We start from the raw sequence: 19,025 nt of genomic DNA, 5'->3' as shown, positions 1-19,025 counted from the left end.
AAGTCCGAGCAGCGGCCTGTTCACACAGCAGGGAGGCTCGCTGAGCTTGGTTGGGGCGGCTTGGAGCCTCTCACCAGGAGGGCACGTGGGGAGTGGGCACCTGGGGGGCTAAGTGAGTCACCTGACCTCTCCCCACAGCATCCTGGTTTACAGCAGTGTGGACACGGGCACCCAGTGCCTGGCGACCTGCAGGAGCCCAGGCCTGCAGCCTGTGCTCTGCCTGCGACACAACCCCTTCCACCTGTTTGCCGGCCTGCAGGATGGGACCCTCGCCGCGTACCCCGGAACCAGCAGTAAGGATGGGGGCAGCCCTGGGCCCTGACTGAGAGCCACATCCTGTACCAGAGCGTCTATGGGAGGCAGGCCAGGGAGGCAGCTCAGAAAAAAATCGGGGAATCGAAGTGCTGGGGAGATTGGAGGTCCCTGATCCCCACAGGAACGGGGTGCTCACTACCATACAGGCAGCTCAGCCCATTGGCGGGAAACTCTGCTGGATGAGAGCAGGGTCTCTGGGCTCAGATAGATCTGGCTTCATGTCCACGCTCTGCCCTGATGACAGATGTGTCCATGGGCGAGCAGCTTCTCCTCTGTGCCTCAGTCTCCTCATCTGTAAAATGGGAATCATGGTAACACCCACAGCTCATGGGTACCTGTGGGGTAAAAGGTGCAGTGAAGGCAAAGCATAGGACCGGCACAGCGAGTGCCCAGTGGGGTGAGGCATTTCAATCTCCATTATTTTATTAAGTCATCGACGGCACAGATAATAACGTCTGGAGAGCAAGGCTGACAGCGTTTGAGCTGCCGTTTGCCGGGATGGGGTGAAGTGCTTATGCAGGCGCGTTATCTTCATTCTCGCCACGACCCTTGAGAACTGCCTCCCCTTTACGGATGCTGATGCTGAGACTCGGGGAGGGACACGAGTGCTGTGGTCCCCTGTCCCCTTGTGACTCGTTCAGCTCCCAGTCCAATGGCAAGGGCTGGGCAGAGCAGCGAGCTGCCCCCAGCACCTCCAGAGATAGCTGATGTGCCGAAGCCTCAGCCTCCCTCCCCCTCCCACGCGCCTCTAATTGCTGCGTCATCACAGCCTGTGGCAGGATTATAACCGGATATTTGTACTGAGTTTTTTTTTTTGTTTTTTTTTTTGCCACTTGGCACTGTGTTGGTATTTTAAATTAGCTTTCAATAAGGCGTTTATAGTTTTTAATTAAAGGGGGTAGAGGGAGGGGGAAAAATCCCTCTCACCATCAGACAGACTGTGCGTGTGAATGTCAATATGGGCTCAGATTTTCGGAGATCTAGATCAGGGGTTCTCAGGGGCCTTTTACCCTCTGGCTCCCACGGGAGGCTGGGAGCCCTGCCCTGCCCGCGCTGGCTTCTCAGCCTCCAGTTCGGCTGCCTCCAGCCCTTTCCGTCTTGGTTCCTGACTCATCAATTTGGGCGTCCGGGTTGGGAGGAGGCGAGGGGGTGTATCGGTTTGCTGGGGCTGCCATGGCAAAGTACCACAAACTGAGTGGTTTATACAGTGTAATGTATTGTTTCACATTCTGGAGGCTGGAAGTTCAAGATCAAGGTGTCAGCAGGGCCGTGCTCCCTCGGAATGCGCTGGGGAAGGATCTGTTCCTGGCCTCTCTCCCAGCTTTGGGTAGTTCCTTGGCTTGTGGCACCATAACCCCCATCTTCATGTGGGGTTCTCTTTGGGTGAGCCTGTGTCCAAATAGCCCTCTGGAATAAGAACCCCAGTCATATCGGATTAGGGGCCCACCCTCCTCAATATGACCTCATCTTAACCAATTACAACTGCAACAACCCTGTTGCCAACCAAGGTCACGTTCTGAGGTACTAGGGCTTAAGACTTCAATGACTGAATTTTGGGAGACACAATTCAACCCATAGGGGGATGGGGTCTAAGCATTGGCTTTCAGCCTGGGATTGGAGCCTGGTGGTTCGTCAGAACCAAAGGGGACCATCAGATGCCACACCCTCATATTCTGGGTGGGAAGGGACTGCCCAGAGTCCCACAGGTGAGCCGAGACCTGAACCTAAGTATCCTCCCTCCAGGGCTGGCTGGGTGCTCTCTTGCCTAGAGGAGGAGGTTGAGATGCTCCACTAGCTGTCCCACCTTGCAAACATTTGTCCCCCAACTATTTACTGAGCAGCTACTGTGCACCATGGATATGGTGGCCAGCAAACCAGATGTGCGCCCACCCTCACAGTTTATAGAGGGAGACAAGTTTAATTTATAGATGAGTCAAATGAACAGGCAGGAAGCTTACTATTACACATCGTGCTGAGAGTCCTAAGGGGAGGAAGAGGGTGTCGGGTGAGAGCCTGACCTCCTGTGCGTGGGGTGGGCTGGTTGGTGAAGGCCTCTAAGGAGTGAGATCCTGAAGGTGAGACCCGAAGAAGGAGAAGCGGCCAGGCCAGTGAAGAGTTGGGGGAACAGTGTTCTCGCCGAGGGAAGCGCATGTGCAGAGACCTGGAAGCAGGAGAGCATTTGGTCTGGTGGGGAGGCTGTCTTGCTGGACATGGGAATGGGAAGCGGCACCAGGCAGGGTCTGGGAGCAGATGGACTGGACCCTGTGGGCCTGGGGTTTGTCTCGGTCGATGGGAAGTGGAGGGAAGTGTTGGGAGTGGCCGAGCACTGTGGCTGGTGGATGGAGTGGACGTAGGCAGGCTGTCTGGGAGGCTGCCGCAGCCAGCCGGGTAGGGGAGTCTGGGTCACTCTGTCCATGGGAGCCCACCCTCTGGCTTTTGGTTTGCCTTTGGCCAGGGAGGCCTCTGGGAGAGACCTTGGCCTGGTGCCTCCCCTTCCTATGGTGTCCTCCAGAGGTGGCCAGGGCAGGAAAGGGGGCTCTCAGGACCACACGCCTTTCATCTGGGCTGCATGTGGCTGGGTCTGGAATCATCAGCCTGGCCCATGACCCAGCCGTGGGGCCTCGGATACCCCTCAGATACCCCGACTCCGTCCCAGCCCCGAAGCTGGAGCTGGGAGCTGCTCCCGGGCCAGCCTCTGGCCTTGGGCCCGCAGAACCCACCTCTGGTGCCCCATGGGGATTTTGAATAATCCAGACCCTTATTCTGGGTGCGGAGCAGATACTGGTGATATATCTGTCAGTGTCCATATGACAGGTTTGCCGTCTTGCCTGGGCCTGGCTAAGACCAAGACCAGATAAAGCTGGCATCCCTGGCCCAGCTTTGGCTCATTGGAGAAGGGCAGGACCAGAAATACTGGGTGAAACAGGTCGAAACCAACCTGGGGACCTGCTGAGTCCTGGAGGTCCTGTGGAACCAGCAGCTGTGAGGTAACTGTGAAGATTCTAAGGTCACCAGGCCACTTGGAGTCCTGGGCTGTCAGAGCTGGGGGGGCCTTGGAGTCCAAGCTCCAGGTGACAGATGGAGAATCCGACTCCATGGCAGCGTGGCCGTGGCAGTCAGTCTGCTGCCCCCAGGAGCCTCCGCGTATCAGCATTCGCTCCCTCATTCGTTCATTCACTCGCGCAGCAAATATGCGTTCAGTGCCCACGAGGTGGCTGGTACTGCGCTGGGACATGAGCCAGGTGACCCCCCCCCGCCCATCCTGTGTTTGGGCGGGGCTGCCTGGACCCCCTCTGTCCGCCACCACCCCCGGCTCCGAGCAGAGACAGGAGCGTGACCGGGCCTGGGTTGGGGTGTGGGAATGTCCCTGGTTAGATGCTGGGGATGTGGGCCAGGGTCACCCCCCGGAGGGACCAGACGATGGAATGGGTGAATGATGGTCTGGGACGTGGTCAGGCTGTCGGGATTGGGTCCCTGCTGTGAGAGATCGGGCCTGTTGCTGCTGCTTCTCTTGGAGCCTCAGTTTCCTCACCTGTAAAATGGGGATGAATTCAGCCCCACGGCAGCGGGTGGTTGTGAAGGCCAGGTGCGGTCAGTCACACAAGTGCCCAGAATGGAGCCTGGGCACAGACTCATGCCTGTTACCTTTCCACCATCATCACTGTTACTGGCTGCCTTTTGGGTCCCCCTCGATCTCAACGACTTGCACTCTGTATCCTAACTTCTGGCTCCGGCTCCATCTGGACCCCCAAGGACACCTGCTGGGCTTTCTCCCCTGCAGCCTGGGGGAGGAGGGACTCCTGCCTCTTGAAGTTGCTTTTGCTGAGACAGGGGCTTCATCTCCGTTCATCTGGCGTGAGAGCTGATGCCGGGCCCAGCCCTCACGAATGGGCCGTCTTGCAGGGGGCGGGTGTGAATTTGTAGGTGTGCACGTGTGTTCTGGAGCATGTGTACCTAGAGCCACTGGTGGGCAGGGAGCAGGTGGAGGGATGGATCCCCCAGCAGGCTTGGGGTGGGTAGGGCTCTAGCCCTGCCCAGAGCTCACAATGATTATGTTTAAAGTCTTAGACTTGTGGCCTGTGGAGGCTGGGAAGAACCTTAGAGGTCAGAGGTCTGTCCCCTTGGGGTGCAGATTGGAAAACTGAGTCCCAGCAAGGAGAAACCTCTTGTTTAGGGTCCCGCCATGGGCCTTCAGATCAGGGACTCCTGTCCTGTGTCCTTTTTGATATAATGATATTGGTATTATTTTATCAGTTAATCATTCTCTCCTGGATTCAGGAGAGATGCCCAGCAGGCAGAGGAGTGGTCAGTGCACATGTGACCCTCAAGGGTAGCAGATGCTACCCCCTACCCCAGGCAGCTGTACTATTCCAGGAAGGTACAGAGTAGAGGGTGCACGGGCTCTGCTGGTCATCACTGCCCACGGGGCAGAGCTCGCATTTCCGTTTTGGGGGTGTGGTTCCAGTATCCCAGCTGCTTCCTTCCTGGCAGGGTTCTCAGCCCCCACCTTAGCCTTAGTGGCGGGAGCTCCAGCTTCTGGCCACAAGCAATACTCACCTCTGGCCGCTGGAGGGCGCGCAAAGCCTCGTATTTTTGTGGCTCTGGTGGCCCGACGGGGGTCAGCGTCCCTTGTGGAGGCCTGGTTGCGTCATGGTCACTCTCCCCAGAGATCTTTGGAAACCCTTGGAACCTGAGAGGGCAGCAGGGACTGGGGAAGGAGGCCAGGACAGAGTTAGCCGAGTTCCAACCCTGCTTGGTCCACCCTCCTTGGGTGGCTCTGTGCAAGCTCCGGGCTCCCTGGGTGTCTGCCGTCGCATCAGTCAGTGCCCTTCCGCGGGCTCTCGTGTTGTGTCAAAAGACAGCCAACAGGCAGAGCTAATGAGCAGCGGGTCCCGTCGAGCTGTGTGATTCGGACCGGTTCTCTAAACTCTGGGTCTCAGTTTTCCCAGTTGTAAAACAGGGATAAGAATAGAATCTTCCACACAGGCTGGTGGGAGGTAATGAAATAATTCATGAAAAGAGTGCCTGGCGTGCCCACGTGTAACAGAATGTGGCAGCAGCTGCCAACGCCCCTCACCGGGTGCCCACCCTGTGCCAAACATTCAACACATTTGATTTGATCCCTCCAACATCCGGCGAGGTGTGGGCACGGTTATCATGCCCACTTTACAGGTGAGGAAACTAAGGTTCAGAGAGGGGACGCCACCATCACCCATCCAAGTTAATGCAGAGGTTGAGAGGCCGCAGCTTCCCACGTGCTCCTATTCATGGGCTGGAAGGAACTGGATGTGTGTTGGTTGGGCGGGGGCTGGGGGGTGTATTTTCCAACTCTTAGCTGAGCTGGGAGTCTGCCAAGTTTAAGTAGGGCTGAAGGGGAGAGGAGAACACGCTTGACAGGAAGGGGAGGGGAGCGTGCTGGTGGGGGAATCTGGTCCGTCTTCCATGGGTCCTCCTGCCACACCCCTCCAGCTCTGCAGACAGCTCCATCGCACCACCCAGCAGCTGGCTCAGAGGGAGGGCCTGTGCGGGGGCTGCTTTGCACCCCTTCCGGGGACCTGTGGAGGGGGGATGGGAGTGGCTGGGCACTGACAAGCCAGTGGCAGGCTCTGTCCTGCCTCCCGCTGCTGACGGTATCTCAGAGGTGTGCCCCACTTCCTGCTCAACCCTCCTGTCCCATCTGGCTCCCTGGCAGACAGGACAGCCTCTGGGGTTCTGTATGGCATCGGGTGTAGCTTCAGAGAAAAACCAGTCTCCGTGGGCACCGCTCTCATGCCAGGGAAGATCCTTGGCCTGTTCTTGGGTGAGCCGAGCATCCCTGAGGGTGGTGGGAGAGAGCCTCGTGCAGTGCTGGGCCGGATCCCTTCATCTGCCTGTCTTCAGGGATGGTGGGCTGGGACCGATGGCCTCTCAGGACTTCCTCCTTCTATACCTGGGGTGGTGGCATCTCTGGAGGAGGAAGGTCATCAGAGATCTTGGTAGAGGTGACAGAGTGCCTTGGAGTAGGCGAGAAGCTGTGTGAGAAGGCAAGACTCATTTTCAATAAGTTACGGTGTCAGAAATGTCCTCAGAGACAGTCTTATTCGCAGCACCCTCCCCATTTTACAGGTGGGAAGACTGAGGCCTTGAGAAGTAGAGAGGTGCACTCAAGGTCCTTAGTTAGCTGCCAGCAGAACCAGGGCCAGGACGCTCCCCACCATGTGCCACCTTCTTGGCAGGGCTCTGTGGATGCTGCCTCTTCGGGGAAGCCTCCCTGGACTTCTTCTGTGAACCAACTCGGTTCCTTCCATCTTAACAGCTCTCAAGGCCCTCTGTGCACGCCTGGCCACTTGGGCTTGGCACTTCGTGTGGTAACTGCTGTTTAACCCTTTGTTTTCTCCATCCAGCGGGGATTTTCTTGAGGGCGGGGTCTGTGTCTGATTTACTTCTGTCTTCACAGCACCCATTACAGGCCCTGGCATGGAGTAGGTGCTTACTAGGTGTGTGTGGAATGAATGCACAGAAGAGAGGGGAAGGGAGAGAGGAAGGGAGGGAGGGGGAAGTGGGGAGTACAGCCCCCAGAGCGGGTGGGACACAAACAGAGGCAGATGGGGACAGCCGCCATGCCACTGGGGAGGGTGAGGGGCAGAGGGAGGGGCCAAGAGCTCTCACGGAGCCAGGCGTGGCCGCCGCTGTGGCCCGTGGCTCCCGAGGGCTGAGCAGCCCCGGGCCTCTGAGCTGTTTGCCATCCCCCACCCCCTGCTGCTGACTTGCCTCCTTGCTTTCCCTCCAGGAGGCGTCCCCTGGGACCTGGAGAGCCCGCCTGTGTGCCTGACTGTGGGACCTGGGCCCGTCCGCACCCTGCTGAGCCTGGAGGACACCGTGTGGGCCAGCTGTGGGCCCCGGGTCACTGTCCTGGATGCCACCAGCTTGCAGACTCAGGTACCGGCCCTGCCTTGTGGCTGGTGGGTCCAGGCCCTGGGGGGGTCATCTCCGGACACACCCTCGCAGACCTTCTTGCATTCTACCTGGCGCCACTCTCGGCTCCCAGCCGCGTCTCAGGGATCATCAGAGTTTGCTGGGCAGCAAGAGGGGGCCAGGATCCCTGTGGGACCCCACCCCCTGCCCTGACACGCACCCTCGGGGCTGCTGTGAGGGGAAGGCTCCCCAGCCCGCTGGGCAGTGATGCTGCTCCTCCGTTGTGTCTGCTGCTCCCTGTGCTCCCACTGGTACCCAGGACCCAGCTGTGCCGAGGGGATAGCCAGGGTGAACGCAGCCATCCTGGGCGCTGGGCTCTTTAAACAGTGTGGACGTGGAGCCTGCTGGGTCCTGCCTTGGCCCATCACAAGCACTGCTGGATCCTCAGCCCTGGGATGAGAGCCTGGTCCAGGGGCTTCTTCCCATGCCCGCGTGGCTCCCTGAACGGTATTTTGGTGAAGTTTGCCGTTATTTGATGTGTTTAGATTATCAACTTGAAATGAGCGGCCACCAGGCCCAGAGGGGAGCTGTGGGTGTGGGCTTGGGGTCAGAACAGACAGGCCCCCGCGTGCCTCCACGGCTTGTCTCGCCCGCTCTATCCTGTCTCGTACAGCCATACATCAGCTACTCAACAGCCAGGCGACTGTAAGATCCCAGGGGATTGGGGCCGGGTCCCGGATGACACTGTCCGGGTTTGGCAGATGGAGAAACTGAGGCCCAGGGAGCTGTGGGTGAGCTCTGAGACCCGGGATTGAACCTCAGGGTCTTGGCGCTAACTTTCCCATCTTTGCTGAAGTGCAGCGTTCGGAGCTGTGCACGCCTGGCTCTGCCTTCCGGTTCCCCCACTCACCTGCGGGGGCCTTGGGGGACCCCGTCTGTGAACACGAGTTTTCCCATCTATGAAAGGGGAACAAGCATCCTTTCCCTGCGGTCCTTTCGCCGCTGAGTGAGATAGTGCTTGGTCAGTGCCAGTGCCAGGAGATATTTGATTAGCGGTTCTTCTGGGTTCTGGAAAGGGAGGTGGGGTGAGAGGCAGCGCCGTGGGCAGAATCAGAGGATTTGGGTTTTGAACTATAATCAACCTTTGAGGAGAAGAGGGCTGGGGGCTAAAGGTGAGGCCTGGGCTGCCACACTTGAGGGGCTGCTTGAACAGGACCAGGACCTTTGACCTCACTGGCGGGGCTGGGCCTGGACAGAGAGGGTGGGCTCTGGGAAGGGCCGGGGAGACGCCAGCAGGAAGGACACTGCTGCCTCCCCCACTCCAGCTTCTGGATTCCTTGGTCCTCTTTCTCCCAGGCAGAGCTGGAGTAGGGGCGGGGAGCCCTGAGCAGCTGCGGCCACTGACTCCCTTCCCAGCCCCTGGTTCTTGTTTGGGGGCTTCCCTGCTGCCCCGGACCCTGCCCTGTCACTTCCCTCAAGGGCCTGTCACCTTCTCGGCCTTCTGAGAGGAGGGTGAGTAGTGGGGACTGGCTCCCCAGGGCTTTTGAGGTCCCCAACTGACCTGGGTCTCAAGACATTTGTCAGGAAAAAGGATGAGGCCCCCCTGCAGCCCCTGCCCAAGCATCCCTTCATTGTCACCACGCCAGGCCCAGTGCCCTCCCAGCTTTCTCGGCTGGCAGCCTGCACAGGCTCTGACTCAGCCAGCAGCCGAGCACTGGGGCCCAGCTTAGGGTGACGGTGAGAGGGAAGCGGGCCCAGCCCTGCCCTTGGAGGGCCTCCAGTCTGATGGGGGAGAGCCAGCCCTGCCCTTGGAGGGCCTCCAGTCTGATGGGGGAGACCCAACCCTGCCCTTGGAGGGCCTCCAGTCTGATGGGGGAGAGCCAGCCCTGTCCTTGGGGATCTCCAGTCTGATGGGGGAGACCCAACCCTGCCCTTAGGGGGCCTCCAGTCTGATGGGGAGACACAGCTCTGCCCTTGGGGACCTCTAGTCTGATTGGGGAGATCCAACCTGTCCTTGGGGTGCCTCTAGTCTGACGGGGGAGACTCAACCCTACTTTTGGGGACCTCCATTCTGATGGGGGAGATTCAGCCCTGCCCTTGGGGGGCCTCCTGTCTGTTAGGGGAGACACAGCTCTTCCCTGGGGGCCTCTAGTCTGATGGGGGAGACGCAGCCTGCCCTCTGTTCCCCATATGGGAAAAGTGGGCCCAGAAACATGAAGAAGCCGAAAGCGGAGTGCGGACGAGGTGGGAGGGAGCAGGCTTTGTGAGCTCCCTGTTGGCCAGCAGACATTCTCAATGCTGCCAGCAGGGGAAATGGGACAGGAGAGGCAGAAGGCAGCCGAGGAAAGTGGGAGGCAGGATGTGAGCTAAGAGTTGTTTTCAAGGAAGAATCTTCTAAGGAAGGATCCAGAGGCCGTAGGACCCTGAAACCACAGGCCCGTGGGAGCAAAGTGGCTGCTGGTTGTTGGGGCAGGCGGTGTGGGCAGCAGGGCCTGAGGAGCTGGTGAAAGCTGGGCCCCCCGGCGGCCCCTCCCAGGGCTACGAAACTTTCCAGACGGGGAGGAATTGGGAGGCGTCATCAAAGACAGAGGCCCTGTCCCTGCCCCGGCCATGCCCACCTCGGGTCTGCTGGGCACCCCACTCCCTTGGAGGCGACTGATTTGCTGGCAGCCTGCTTCAGATTGGGGAGATCCTTGCCCCGCCAGGCTGTGCACCCTTGGACAAGGCACTGGGCCTTCCTGGGCCTCAGTCACTTCATCTGTAAAATGGGACGACAGCAGTACTGTGTAGAGTTACAAGAGGACTCAATGGGAGGGTTTATATAAAGGGCTGTTTCACACAGTGCCTGGCACATACTAAGTGTTGGATGAGCATCGGTTACTGTGGTCATTGTTTGCCTAACTTAAGTCCTTATTGCCGTATGTGTGGTTTGTTTGGAAAATCATGCTGCTCCTTTAGAGTCGGTAGTGTTGGTGGGTGTGGGGTGTGTGTCCGCGTTGCAGGTCTGCTGTCCCCTCGCTTCGCTGGCTGGAAGGCTTCCTTCTGCTGACAGCTGTCCTAGGAGCTTGAGACAGACGGACGAAGGGAAGGATGGGGCCCAGGCGAGGCCCTCGCCCGATTTCGACCCTCACCAGCCGCCATGCAGTCCCACCCAGGCCCTGCAGCTCAACTCCAGCCCCACTGTCCCTCGGGCCAATCGGCCACGAGGCTCCAGCGTGAGGCTGCGATGATTTAAGATTAGTTCTGGACCAGCTGTCCTTAAGAAGGGGATCAATATGACCTTTGCCCTGCTCTGCATACCTGGAAGGCGTCGGGAGGGCACTGGGTGGAAGCAGCTGGGATGCAGGAAGGGGTGATGGAGGAGGCTCTGCAGAAGGGCTGGAGGGAGCCCAGGCCCGACCCCCCTCCCCGCCCCCCGCCCCCTGTCTGCAGCCGGGGAGATTGAAAAGTTTGTGCGCGGCGCGATGCGGTGGCTCGCCTTCAGTACACACAATCCTTTGCACAGTAACGAGGCGATCGCCATGCATATATATATATTTTTTTTTGCGGTACGCGGGCCTCTCACTGTTGTGGCCTCTCCCGTTGTGGAGCACAGGCTCCGGACGCGCAGGCTCAGCGGCCATGGCTCACGGGCCTAACTGCTCCGCGGCATGTGGGATCTTCCCGGACCGGGGCACAAACCCGTGTCCCCTGCATCAGCAGGCGGACTCTCAACCACTGCGCCACCAGGGGAGCCCTCGCCACGCATATTTAATAAAACCTCGCTTCGCTGCTGCTTGGGAAAGAGGAAGCCTTCTCTGTGTCGGGGCTCTGGGAACTGCTCTGTCTCGCTGCTGCTAATGATCGCCGGACCCAGCCGGCAGCTCCACGCTCGGCTTGGTGGCCAGACGACCCGAGGAGCGGCCTGTAGGCTGGGCTGCTGTCCAGGCAGCTGTGGTCCTGAAGGGGTGCCGAGGGCTCCGCACACGTCCTGCAGCGGCAGCGTGCCTCAGCTCAGACGAGAGGCATTGCTTAGTGGCAGCAACGTGCTGGACTCTCCCCCAGGGCTGAGAACCCCTGTGGGGACTGGAGCGCCTCGGAGCTGCCTAGGGCTCCACGCCAGGGGCCCAGGAGTGTCCTGTCAGCCGAAGTGTGGTTGCGTGGCTCTGGCCCAAGTGCACAGACATTGAGTGTTCATCCAGGGATTGTGTCAACTCTAAGGTCCTTTCCCTTGCTTCTCCCACCCTCCAGGAAGTAACAATAACCAACATGTATTGAGTGTGTAGTGCAGACCAGGCATGAGGTTAAGTGCTCTACATGTATTAGCTCGTTTAATCCTCAAACCACCCTGTGAGATGGGTACTATTATTATTTCACTTTACAGATGAGGAAATAAGAGTCCCAGAGAGGTTAAGTGACTTGCCCAAAGTCACACAGCCAGAAGGAGGCAGAGTTGGGATCTGAACTCAGGCCTCCGACTGAGTTTGAACTGAGGCATCTTAACTGCCGTGTTGGCTGCCTGGGTGGGCAGAGGCTCGGTCTCCTTTGAGCTGCATTGTCCCCCTGCAGTTTCTGTCCTGTCCCGTGTCACTCTCGGGCAGTGTTATTGTTTAAGTGCCTGCTTTTTCCACCAGCACATCTTCTGGGCCGAGGATTGCACCCTGTTCATTTCCCCATGCCCGTCTGGCTCACGTAGCTCACGTAGCAGGTATTTACTCTAAGTAGATAGTAAATAGTCGCGGTGGACAGACGGAAGGTGGTGTCCTGATTTGCAGGCCTTTTGTGCAGGGGGTTGAGGGGGGTGGGCACAAGTGAGACCTGCTCTTAGCTCTTCAGGAGCTCGGAGTCCAGTATGAGGAGCAGACCCAGGACGGTCAGTGCCAGCCAAGTGGGAGGAAAGCTGTGGGGTGCGGCGTGGGGGCAGGCCCAGGCCTGGTGGGAACCCAGGGGAGGCGCGAGGGGTTCCAGACACGGGGAGGAGGGACAGGACAGGGGAGGTTTTCGGAGGTCAGGATCCCTGAGCTGGGCGGGGCAGGTGAGTCAGCTGTGATGCTGCAGGGGGAGGGGAGGCGGGGAAGATGCCCTGAGCAGAGAGAGCACCGAGGGCCAGGCCCGAGCAGAGCCAGCCCAGTGCTGTGTGGGATGGGGGTGGGCGGCTCCCCGGGAGGAGTCTCTGAGCTGCCGTCTCCATTAGGCCCACTTGGCCTCTGCCGGCAGCCCCTGACCTTGCCGAGCCCGTCCTGCGGAGCCGGTGCCGCGGTCTGTCTCTGGGCTTGATGCTTGCCCACCAACGGCTTATTCAGCTCCTTGATCCCAGCAGAGGCAGCAGCGAGGCCTGTTCGATAATAATGGAGCTCACCAGGGCCTGTGTCAACACCGCATCCTCCACGTTCATTATCTGGATCGCCACCTTCAAAGTCTAATCCAGTTGTCGGGAGTTCATTTTAACTGATCGCTGGGGGGGAAGTCGGCTGTGGGATGACTGTTGCATCTTAATTAAAAAAAAATGAATTAGCGACAGGCCACCAGGAGGCCTTCCCCTTGGGGGGTGCACTCTGCCGAGTCGGCCTGGCCAGGGCGCCGGGGCGAGGCTGCTCCCCAGCACAGCGTGTGCTGGGATCTCCGTCACCCCGGCTGAGGGGCGGGGGGCGGTAGCGACAGGGAGGGGTGCTGGAGAAGGGGCTGGGCTGCGAGCGTGCTACATGTGATCGGATCCTCGCGTCGCCGCAGGGGCCAGCTGGGCCCGTTGTGCAGATGGGGATGCCAACTAGAAAGCAGCCCCTTGACTCGTGGTCTGTGACCTCTGCTCCCCAGCCACGCTGGCCCCTCTGTTGGCCTCTGAACATGCCGGGCTTCTTCCCACCACTAGACCTTTGCCTCTGCTGTCCCCCTGCCTGGGGCAGGGCCACTGTGCCCACAGCTTGTCCCTCGGGCAGCTGCTTCTCATCCCCCGGTCTCGGCTCAGCTGCCGCGGCCTCAGTGGGGCCTGCCCTGGCGGCTCCATCAGAGTCACCTCCACCCCCAGTCAGGGTCTTGACACGTCAGTGGCTTTACTGTCATCAGAGCGTTGGTCACTGTCTGAAATTGCCTCCGGGACCGTTGTTGTCCCTCTGCACCCACCCGGCCATAAACAGATGAAAACGGGACCTGGCCTGTTTTGTTCACCAGCGCATCCCAGGGCCGGGCGCTGCACCAGCTTCTCAGCCGGTGCTGGTGGGAGTGTGCAGGGACCCCCTCCTCTGTTGGGTGGGTTGAGAGGGGGGCTGGCTGCTGCCTTACATGTTTGAAAATCTGGGCGGGAGGAGGTTTGGGGCGCTGGTTTCAGATGGAGAAGTGCCTTGGAGGAAGCAGGCCAGGAGGCTACACCAGAAAAGAGGTGGGAAGGGATCTGCGGAAAGGGCTGGTCAGAGGGTCTTGAGGCTGGGAGGGGTGGGTCCTACTCGATAGCAGCCACCACCGCTGGGCAGAGGGACTCGGCAGGTGGGACTCTGCCGATGCGGGTAGGACAGCTGTGTCGCACCACCGCTGGGCAGAGGGACTCGGCAGGTGGGACTCTGAGATGCGGGTAGGACAGCTGTGTCGCACGAGGGCCCAGGTCCCACCTCTGACTTGCCCCTGCGCCGGCCTTGAGGCGTTTCCAAGGCAACCCCCTTTCTTCCCAGAACCTCCTGGGTGTGATTGCAGAAGTACAGGCCTGGGGCCAAGGCCCCCCCAGCCCTGCCTGGAAAGTGCCGGAACACAGGGCAAGATACGTCCAGTTTGGGCCGTGGGCCTGGCTCCCACTCCACAGGGCTGTTGTGAGGGTTAATCGGGGCAGCTGTTTCTCATTGAGCCCCGGCGCCCCACCCTGGAGAAGCCTGTCTGCCCCTCATCCATGTGCACTGGGTCACAGCACCGGCACTGGGCCCTTCTCCTCCACAGCACTTGCCACGATTATCAGATTTGCCAGATCGAGGCCCTGTAGGGCAGGACCGTGCCTGGTGGGCTCCCACCACATTCCTGGTGCCAAGACCAGGCTGATGTATAGTGGGTGCTCAGTGAAAGGTTGTGGAGAGAGAAGAAGTTTCCATCAGGGAAGTGGGCTCTGTCTGTGGTGGATCTAAGTGTGTAAAGAGCACGTGGCCAGGGTGGGCAGAAGAGCTGACCAGCTCCAGAACTCGGTGCTGAGCACGGGTGCTTCCCCAAGTGCGTGTTGTCAATAGTCCCGCCTTGTAGGGGTTCCAGCATCATCTGCCCCGACTGCTCTGCCCCCTGCCACCACCCCGGTGCCTGGGTGCTGTCTTCTGATACCAGAACTCATGCTTTTTGTCATTAAGCACGCCAGAGAAGAAACTTCTCTGGTTTCCTGGACACCAACAGACCCCAGATTTCCCCCTGCCCGTCCCAAGCACACCCGCCCTCCCCAGCCTTAATTTTCACGTTTAGTGCCCAAACTTAGTTTGCATGTGTTAGCTGTTGTAAATCTATCATAACAGTGTGACGTGGCATGAATAATGCATCACTGGGCTGTATTAGTTTTCTGTCTCCTATCTTATTTATGACACGAAACAGGTGGGAATTTGCAAAAGCGAAATCCAGGCGCAGGGATTCTTGGGTAATGGTATGCAAATTAGTGTGAGCGTGGGAAGATGTACCAAGTCCTCGGGCGTCCAGGGAGCCTCCAAGGCCCAGAGCCCTGGTGTTCAGGTCACCCAAGCTTGCGGATCAGGAGTCATGACACTCCATGGAGTCAGCTCAGTTCAGCAGTTTTCTCTGAATTTTTTTCAGTGTGTGTGTCATTTTTATTGTTGTCATCCTGTTTTTCTTTCTTTAATTAGAAGTTGGCAGGTGAAACTCGAGAACTCGACTTTCTAAAGGTTGTGGAGACTTCCCAGGAGGAAAGTAACAAGTTCCAAAGGAGTGCAAGTGTTTTCTAGTAGCCTGAAGAATTGAGGTTAGATGTTCAGAAGGTCTTCCTTTCAGGAAGCTTATGAAGGATAGAATGTGGGGGGTGGATTTGGGGATCCCGTGGGGCTCCTTTCCCCGGGGGGGCACTGATGGGTCAGAAGTGGTCCAGGGCCATGGCTGCTGCCTCTGCTCTGAGGTCTGGGGGTTGTGGGGACATATCTCAAGGGACGTCCTGTGGGACTTGGGTGGCTAAGGGGCTGGGCTCCAGGCTTCCTGTCTCCTCACCAAGAAGAGCTCAGGGCTTTCTTGTCTCTGATGTTTGGTTTCCCCCCGTCCTGGAAGATTTAGGTTGATGAAAGGATTTCACGGTTAAAGAAAAAATTGTTTGAAGCTGTTGGCTCAGGGAACAGGTTCTGTGAAACCATGGAGGAGAAAAGGGAGACGGTAGAGGGAAGGCAGATGGGAGGGGACGTTGGAGAGAGAACAGACTGGGACTGGAGATGGGGCAGGGGCAGACGATGGCTCTGGGGGTGAGGTGTTGGGGAGTGGGCAGTCCTCTGTCTTCTGAGCCTCTGTCCCCCAGCATCTCTGGCTGTCAGTCTGTCCTCCCCTCCACCATGGTTACTCTCCCCTCTGAGCCCTGCTGCAGGATTAGGGATGGGGACACCATAGGAGCAGTTGTCCAATCCCCTGGGGTTTGGCAAAAACACAGAGAGCCACGGACGGACCCACGGAATGTCAGGCCTTGGGCTGGGCCTTAATACAGTGGAGGCTGGGAGGGGTCACACCGGGAGGGGTCTAGGCCAATGCCCATGCTTAGGGTGCACGCGGTGGTTATGTCATGGACTTCGCAAGCCTGGCCGCTGGGCTGGGGGAGGGTCTGCCTGGTGGGAACCTTGAGACGCATTGCCGGCTGCCCCTGCTGTGGTCTGAGCAGACTCAGCTGATGGTCAGTGTGGGCTCGGGAGCCAGGTTGGTTGGTGTCAACCCCCAGCTCCACCACCTATTGCCTCAGTTTACCCACCTATAAAATGGGGATAATTACAGAACCTACCTCAGGAGTAAGCGGCGTGATATACGTAAAACTCCCAGGGTTCTCTACGTGTTGAGGAGTCAGCAGGGCGGGCAGGTGTCAGCCGCTGTTTTATGGTGACTACAGGACCTGCTCAGGATCACAGGGACCACCCTCCCAGTAGGTGGTGGAGCCCAGATCTCAGGGTGCTTGTGACTCCAGTGCCTGTGCTCACGAGCACATGTGCACGTGAGTGCACATGGGTGCGTGCACACGAGAGAGAGGGAAATAGGTCAAGTATATTAATGTCATATAGGTCCTTGTCTGTGATCTGAGAGTGCTGACGGCACCCTGTTGGGACCTGAGGGCCTGGGTCAAGACTGGAATCAATCCCCCCTCTCCGTTATCCCCTGGCCCCATCCCCAGCTCCCACCCGCTCTGGACAGTCACCCTGATCTCTCACATGGCTGCCACAGCTCCCCAGCGCCTTGGGTGTGGCTCTGCGCCTGGTCCGAGAGGTGGCCCTCCGCAGAGCCTTTCCCTCGTGCCCTGAGCGGGATGGCAGGGAAGACGCCTAGGCCAAGCCTGCTCACCTCTGCTGCTGAGCCCAAGGGGAAACTGGAGTCCAGGCCGTCACGAGGCAGGAGGCCCCCCTCTGGTGAAGCAGGTGCCACAGGTGCTGAGCAGATTCCGTGTGAAGGGGTGGGGGCCCTGGAGGGCCGGGTGGGTGCCTGGAATTGCACCACGCAGGTCGCTCGGGCAGGGCTGGCAGGTGTAACGCCATCTGCCCCTTGGAGCTGGAAAGCAATGCTGAGCCACCACGGAGGTTCTTTCCAGAACAAAGCTTCCTCACACCTGACCCTGCTTCAGCCTGACCACCCAGGCCGCCTCTTCCCTGGCTCTTCCAGCCCCCAGCTCAGGGGTTGCACTGGCTGGGGCTCCAGTCCCTGTGCAGGGCCCTGGGCTCCAGCAGCGGCCCCCACCCCCATGGACCTGCCGCTCTGGTGTGGGTGTGGTGAGGGGGTCACGGGGCTGACAGAGACCCCCCCTCATGAGTTAATGCTTATCGAGACTCACCCAGAGGCTGGTCCAAGCTCTTTGTGAGTAGCGACCCGTATAACCTTCACAACAGTTTTATGCCAGTGGTCACCTCATTACCCCCCCTTTTAAAGTTGAGGAAACCGAGGCAGGAAGTGGTGGAACTGGGACCCAGACCCTGATGGTCTGGTCCTGAGCCCATGGCCTCAATACCTCTCGAAAGCTGGAGGCAGGTGACAAGATGACCTCAGGTCACAGTGATGTCACGCCGAAGGTGAACCAGGCAGCCGAGCTCGGCCCCACTACTTCCAGGACAGGCCACTCCCCTTCTGAGTCTCGGTTTCCTCATCTGACCAGAGGCTCCGCGGTCCCACCAAATCTCGGGGCCGGTGGGGGCTCCCAGAGTTGAGCTGAGCTGCGGTGAGCGCAGCCCAGATGCACACAGGTGCCGAGCTACACGTCCCCGGCTCTCCTGCTTCGTCTTCACCAGGGTCCCTGTGGTGCTGGAAAGGGACAGGCACCAGGCAGACCCCGGTGCAGCCCGGCACCTGCTAGTCCAGAGCAAGGCTGGAGCAGACCCACAGCCAGGGTGCTCAGTGGCCCCAGGTGGCCGGCAGTCCGGCTCCCTCCTCAGGTGTCTGCACTGCATGTGCTGGCTTGTATAATTGAAGAAAACAGAAGGAAATTAAACAGGACTAATGAGGAGAATATCTATAGCCCACACTTTGAGATGTTTTTCAGCCAGATGCACAGGTAGATGTCAGTTTGGTGTAGTTTTTTTTGCTTGGTTGGTTGGTTTTCTTTTCCACTGTAGTTTATTACGGGATATTGAAGTTTTGTTTTTAAAGACAGAACGTTGGTGTGGTCACAGCAGGACAGCCATCCCAGCAGTGGCGCTTTCTGTGGGCCTTGCTCTGGGTGTGGTGGGCGGCAAGGAGGGTCTGTGCCCACCTCCTTAAGTGCCTAGTGATAAAGAAGCTTCAGTGCAGGAATTACTAACTTGGCGGCGGGGGGCAAGAGTGGTTTACAGACTCCTTTGAGATGTTGGCGAAAACTATTGATCATCTTTCTAGAAAAATGCACCAAACACCAAATTGTGCACAATCAATTCCAAAATGGGTTGTTGAAGACAAGTTTGGGACCGGCTATCACTCTTAGGGCAGAGACGTCGTCCTTCCCTCTGTCCCTTCTAGGTTCCCGGGGTGGCCCTGAGCCAGAAGAGCCCAGCACCCAATGAAGTCTCTTGCTAGACAAGAATGGCCTCGCCCCCACTTTACAGATGAGTCAACTGAGACCCAGAGGTGTTAACTGACTTGCTGGTAAGAGGTAGAGGTGGATGCCACATCTTAAGCCTCCCCACTGGCACACCATCCCCTTGGCCTTGACCAGGTCCGATTCTGAAGGCAGAGTGTTAAGCTCTGGACGGGGCCCCACAAAGGTGTCTGTCCATGGCTGAGAGGTCACATGTAGGCTTTGGAGTCCCCTTAGGGTGACCAACTGTCCCGTTTCGTCCAGACAGGGAGTTGGACTTCCAGTGCGACAACTGGGGTCTCTCTGGGCAAACTGGGACGAGTGGGTCACTCTAAGCTGGAATCCTGGCTTTCCCCCCATTTTCCAAGCACAGTGACTTTGTGAACGGCACTCAGCCTCTCAATTTGTTTTCTCAGCTGTAAAATGTTGGTAAGAATAAGATAGATAAGGGAAGGGATTGTGTCCTAATGGTCTTTAAAAGACTGCCTCTGCCTGCCCAGTGCGGCGGCTGGGAGCATGACCTCTGGGTCTCAATCCTCAGCCTGTCCCCTGGCTGGCAGTGACCCCACGCCGCTTTCTCCAAGCGTCGGCATCCTGCCTGTTAGGTGAGGATGGAAGGGTGGTGTCCTCATCCCAGGTTGCAGGGATT

General features: G+C 58.6%; 1 protein-coding gene across 11 annotated transcripts in view; it reads left to right on the top strand.

The window, feature by feature from the left end:
• ARHGEF10L (Rho guanine nucleotide exchange factor 10 like) overlaps nt 1-19,025 on the top strand; it is a 146,864-nt gene that overhangs the window by 110,058 nt on the left and 17,781 nt on the right. For 10 of the 11 annotated variants that reach the window (XM_060310461.2, XM_060310476.2, XM_060310467.2 and 7 more), the window contains 2 exons: nt 139-293; nt 7,085-7,233. In XM_060310461.2, the coding sequence (XP_060166444.1) occupies nt 139-293; nt 7,085-7,233 (304 nt within the window). Of the gene's footprint in view, nt 1-138; nt 294-6,530; nt 6,745-7,084; nt 7,234-19,025 lie in introns of those variants that run through there. The other variant, XM_060310497.2, reaches the window with a different exon arrangement.

Source organism: Globicephala melas, chromosome 1 (genome assembly GCF_963455315.2).
Source record: "Globicephala melas chromosome 1, mGloMel1.2, whole genome shotgun sequence".
Classification (NCBI taxonomy): Eukaryota; Metazoa; Chordata; class Mammalia; order Artiodactyla; family Delphinidae; genus Globicephala; species Globicephala melas.
Note: the sequence above shows the minus strand (reverse complement) of the source record. Positions and strands in the feature narration are given on the sequence as shown.